Consider the following 4950-nt stretch of genomic DNA (forward strand, 5'->3'; position numbering starts at 1 on the left):
CCGTGGCCAAAAGGTCGCAGAAAACAACGCCCAAGGCCCAGATATCGATGTACATGCAGACAAGCCAGGAGGATGAGAGAGCCAACATGCACATATATGCATACCTTCAAGTCGTAAGGACGAGCTCCGGAGCATGGTAGCGCTGTAGCGTGCCTGGATAGATCACTGCAGGCATTTCAAGACGGCGCCGCCGACTACATTGCAGATGCAAGATCTCAAGAGTGCTTACTCCAAATGATATGTATGACCTTGCTATTGCTCGCAGAATTGAAGCCATGCACTAGTGATTCTTCAATTGGGTTGGTGCAACCACTTCTTGATCCCATCGTATTGAACACCTCGACACAAAGCGTACAAAAGCAAATACACTCCCGCGTTCTGCATCCCCAGTCCGATCCCATTGCATATGAGGTTACGGCGTTCAAGATCTTTCGGATACCCTACGACGCGAGCCCGACACGAAGTGTCTGCAGATTTCAAATTTGAATGCGCTAAACGTCAAATTTCGCAGCAAAACCCTGATTTGAAAGACCACGCATACAGAAACTAGCATTCTCCATTAAGCGACCGCACTGCCTGGATTTCATTTTTGCTTTCTTGCCTCAATGCAGCGCAGGTTCTCGTGGTGGATAGCATCGGAAAATTGGTGTGGCCCAGACGGTTGACGTCGCTCGCAGTCTTGTCCTTTCAATGGGAGAGTGAGAATAGACGCTTGTCGAGCGACACATACCATTACCAACTCCACTCGCGTAGTGCCTGCCACGAAGCTTGTCATCGCGTTGTGGTTGGCGCCAAAATGCGTATCTTCCGGATGTACTCCGGATGACCAGCTTGAGCTACTGGCACCCACCTCATGGTGTGCAAGGGTCGGTGCAGTTCTTGGTTGCATCATTGGTGTGTTGGCACTAGTTCTCTCGTCCTTTCGTTCTCGCTTTGCAGCCGACGCCGCTCCTGCCCGTCGTCGAAAGCCGGCATTTGCGAATCGTGTCCTTGGCTGTCTGGCTTGTACGATTCACAGCGGCAAGGCGGTTCTGTAGTCAAGACAAAACTCTAAATGGAGCACACATCGCGATGCTTTGAGACGACTAGACAAGAGCTCGATGCACGATCCACCTTGCGCTCGCTCACGTCGCCCGTCGAGTCTGCTACATACGATCAGCTGATGCGCACGTCTCTGAAAGCCACGCAGTGTCTATACAATACTGCACACTGAGAGTATATTCATTGAAGATATATGTTCGATCCAACACGTCTTCTCTCTACAACGACGTGAGCCAAGGATGAGCGGCAATCGCGGCTGGCGACAGGCGGCGACGTGGGTCCACCGCAAGCATACCGCGAAGAAGGTCTTGCAAGAGCGGCGACGCGTAATCGGGCATTTCATACTCGCCACGGAGGATGCTGGACCGGGTCCGAAAGGGCGACTCGGCAGTCAGCAGCTCGTAGAGCACGACGCCAGCGGCCCACACGTCGATCTGGTACGTCATGAGAAGCCATGGATGGAATACTACCACGCTTACCGAATGGTCGTAGGGCGCGTTGCGGAGGAGCTCTGGCGCCTGGAAATGCCATGTACCCAGCAGTTGTCAAGGCGAGGGCGATGACAAAAGATCGCCATGCCAAAGTCGCCAATCTTGAGGTTCTCCTACGATGCATGAGTCTCTCAAGTGTCCGAGGATGGTATATGAACGTACGTTGTGGTCGACGTAGATGTTTTCGGGCTTAATGTCGCGGTGCATGACGTGAGCAGCGTGCAGCGCACCGAGGCCGGCCGCGATTTGCCCGGTAAACTTCCGGATCGTCTGGAGCGGCAGCGGCTGGTACGTTTGGTTGAAATCGAAGAGGTCGCCGTTCGGACAATACTCTGTCGCCAAGAGCAGGTACGATACCGTAAACTTCCACTCGTAGATCATGACGAGGTTCGGGTGACACACACGGACAGCAATCTCGATTTCGCGCCGGGCGCTGGCGGCGTCGCTTGTGGCAAGCCGCAAGGCCTTGAGCGCAACGAGGTGGTCGGTGGCGTAGTGGCGCGCGAGGTAGACCTCGCCAAAGCCGCCCTCACCAAGCAGCTGAATCGCCTCGTACGCGGTCCACGGCGACGTCCAGGTCATGCTCTCGCTCATGTGCTGCACTTTATACCAAAATGAATATATATTCACACGACGTGTTGTAAAAGCATGTTGGTTCTCGCTTCTACAAGGAAGTCATCGCACGGCGTCTATGGACGAGCTTCTAGACGAATGGCGTGTCGTTGAGACTGTACCTTGTTGCTAGAGACGCAAAGACGCAATGCAAGAGGCTTTGGACGGCTGCTCGAGGCGCCAACGTGACTAGTGAGTCTCTCTGGCAATGAACGAGGCGGCGACGACAAGCGAGACGCAGGCAAAGCATGATTGTCTGGCGGTGTGATATAGTGGAGTGACGGGATCTTGTTTGAAAATAGTGTTCTAGGCCAATGGCATCGCGATCCTGAAGATATTGGAGCGAATCAAATGTGGCGTAGCAGACAGGATTTCACAATGGCATGCGCGCCATCTGCCAAAGGGCGTAATGCCTTCATTACTGCCATGACCTCGGGTGAGGTGAGGCGGGTTGCTTAGTAGGCGTCGAAATCTAGAATGCTAGCTCTACGACAGCCTCGCAAGATACGCCGCTTCGTGAAAAGATCGTTTCGACTTGCTGCGCGCGCAAAACACCCATTTCATCCAATGGCATGCGCGCCATCTGCCAACATCGACGGACAAAGCGGCTTCACGACGAGGCCACGGGCTACGACACAGGACCTGCAAGTCGACGCTGGCGCGCCGCATGCGACAAGCTCGCGACGATCCAAAGGCGCTCGGTGCAGCCGACGACGCCCGCGTACGGCCAGTGGTGCTACGGCCTGGGCCCGACTCGACGATGTGTGGCCGTCCAAGAAGGCCGTCTCCGAGCTCCGCGGGCTCCAGATCGTATCTTGGGCAGTCGCTGCGCTCTGCATGGCGTCGCCGCGCTCTCGCCGCTTCGACGAAGGTACGCACCATGGACGTGACGCTAGCTCATTTCCGTCGCTGGATGTAGCTGTCGCCAGGCATTTCGCCGTCGACACGCCTAGCAAGGTGTGCGAGCTGCCGCTAGCATCGATCCGACGTCACGGCACGCGCACGACCTGCGCCGCCAAGTGCGTGCCATGCAAGCTCTATTAGCGCAGCCTCTCTTGCGCTGATGACCACCAATGGTTGATGTACGCAGTGTGCTTTGGCTTGGCTTGATGCACTCATGTTGTTGTTGCTAGGTGTGTGCCAAACGCTCGAATACGACGCATTGGGTACAGACAGCTTTGCGATCGCCGTCTCATTTTGTAGCACCGTGTAGACACCTCGTTTCGCCACGATCGGAGCCACCCAAGATGTACGCGGCCATTGCTTTGACATCGCACCTCGAGGCAGTGCAGGCGCCTACACGTTGCGCTTCAGCGCGACGTCGATCGCAACCAGAAAGCCTTGGTCGCCAAGCCGTACCAGCGGTACCCTAGCCCCACTCGGATCGTTGTTGCTGGTAGGTTGGGTCTCGAGCACTACTACCGCGCTTTGCAGCGTGCGTTCCATTGTGGACTGGGTCGCTCCGTCGTGAAATGGGTCCTTTGCGCGAGCATGTCGCTCACTTTGCGCGAGCTCTCGCTGGACGCACGGCGCTTGCTGCAGCCGTCCGTTGGCGGTCTCGTGCTCCCGATCGCCGTGTTTTGCGACCGCCAGCGACTTTGTCTCGTTTGTGTTTGTCGTGTCGTACGTGCAGCTATTGACGGGTCTTTTGGTCGCGCTCGTCAAGGAGAGGATCGAAAGCCCGCGAAATGATGCAGCGCTTGGCGTCACCGACGGTGCGATCGTCGGATGCTCGCGTACGGCGTCCTCGTCCTCGTGGTCGCCGCGCTCCAGAGAGCTGCGTTCAGTCCATTGCTCTTCCCGCACGCGTCGCCTCTGCTCTCGTACCTCTTTTTTTGCGCTTGTTGGGTTTGCACTGGTCGTGTTTGGCATGCTATCGTTTTACATGGACAACTTGTGCATTGTTTTTATGTTTTGTCCCATGCAGTACTTTTTGTAGGTAGCGAGGTTGCAGTGGGCGGGTCGAACGCACACTTTCTCATCGATAGCGTTCGGATTCGCGACACGGCGGCAACACTTAAATGCAATCGCCTTCAGTTCATAGGTAGCGAGTGGTACGACTCAACGCAGCGCGGCTGGTGAAATCGGCTCGAAGCGCGGCGACGCAGCCGGCGGTCCGGCTCGGGCTCGAGCATGCCGGCAATCAATTTGCGCTGGTGCATTCTTGGCGATGTCGGTCGCGTCACGGAGGTGAATGTCGTCGGAAAAGGGCACGGCCGTGGCCAAAAGGTCGCAGAAAACAACGCCCAAGGCCCAGATATCGATGTACATGCAGACAAGCCAGGAGGATGAGAGAGCCAACATGCACATATATGCATACCTTCAAGTCGTAAAGGACGAGCTCCGGAGCATGGTAGCGCTGTAGCGTGCCTGGATAGATCACTGCAGGCATTTCAAGACGGCGCCGCCGACTACATTGCAGATGCAAGATCTCAAGAGTGCTTACTCCAAATGATATGTATGACCTTGCTATTGCTCGCAGAATTGAAGCCATGCACTCGTGATTCTTCAATTGGGTTGGTGCAACCACTTCTTGATCCCATCGTATTGAACACCTCGACACAAAGCGTACAAAAGCAAATACACTCCCGCGTTCTGCATCCCCAGTCCGATCCCATTGCATATGAGGTTACGGCGTTCAAGATCTTTCGGATACCCTACGACGCGAGCCCGACACGAAGTGTCTGCAGATTCCAAATTTGAATGCACTAATCGCAATATTTGACACCGAAGACTCCAATCAGATGAGTACGCATACAAAAGGCTAGTATTCTCCATTAAGCGACCGCACTGCCCTGGATTTCAT

At 55.3% G+C, this 4950-nt stretch overlaps 2 protein-coding genes across 2 annotated transcripts; one reads left to right on the forward strand and one right to left on the reverse strand.

The window, feature by feature from the left end:
- Positions 1 to 1259: 1259 nt before the first annotated feature.
- SPRG_10964 (CAMK/CAMKL/MARK protein kinase) lies at positions 1260 to 2126 on the reverse strand (the record flags this gene model as incomplete). Its single annotated transcript, XM_012351792.1, has 3 exons — positions 1260 to 1475; positions 1577 to 1645; positions 1695 to 2126. The coding sequence occupies 3 exons, from the start codon at positions 2124 to 2126 to the stop codon at positions 1260 to 1262; spliced, it is 717 nt and encodes a 238-aa protein (XP_012207182.1).
- Positions 2127 to 2711: 585 nt separating this feature from the next.
- Positions 2712 to 3188, forward strand: SPRG_10965 (hypothetical protein; the record flags this gene model as incomplete). Its single annotated transcript, XM_012351793.1, has 2 exons — positions 2712 to 3015; positions 3064 to 3188. The coding sequence occupies 2 exons, from the start codon at positions 2712 to 2714 to the stop codon at positions 3186 to 3188; spliced, it is 429 nt and encodes a 142-aa protein (XP_012207183.1).
- Between the last annotated feature and the right edge of the window lie 1762 nt (positions 3189 to 4950).

Source organism: Saprolegnia parasitica (genome assembly GCF_000151545.1).
Source record: "Saprolegnia parasitica CBS 223.65 unplaced genomic scaffold supercont2.86, whole genome shotgun sequence".
In the NCBI taxonomy this organism is placed as follows: domain Eukaryota; phylum Oomycota; class Saprolegniomycetes; order Saprolegniales; family Saprolegniaceae; genus Saprolegnia; species Saprolegnia parasitica.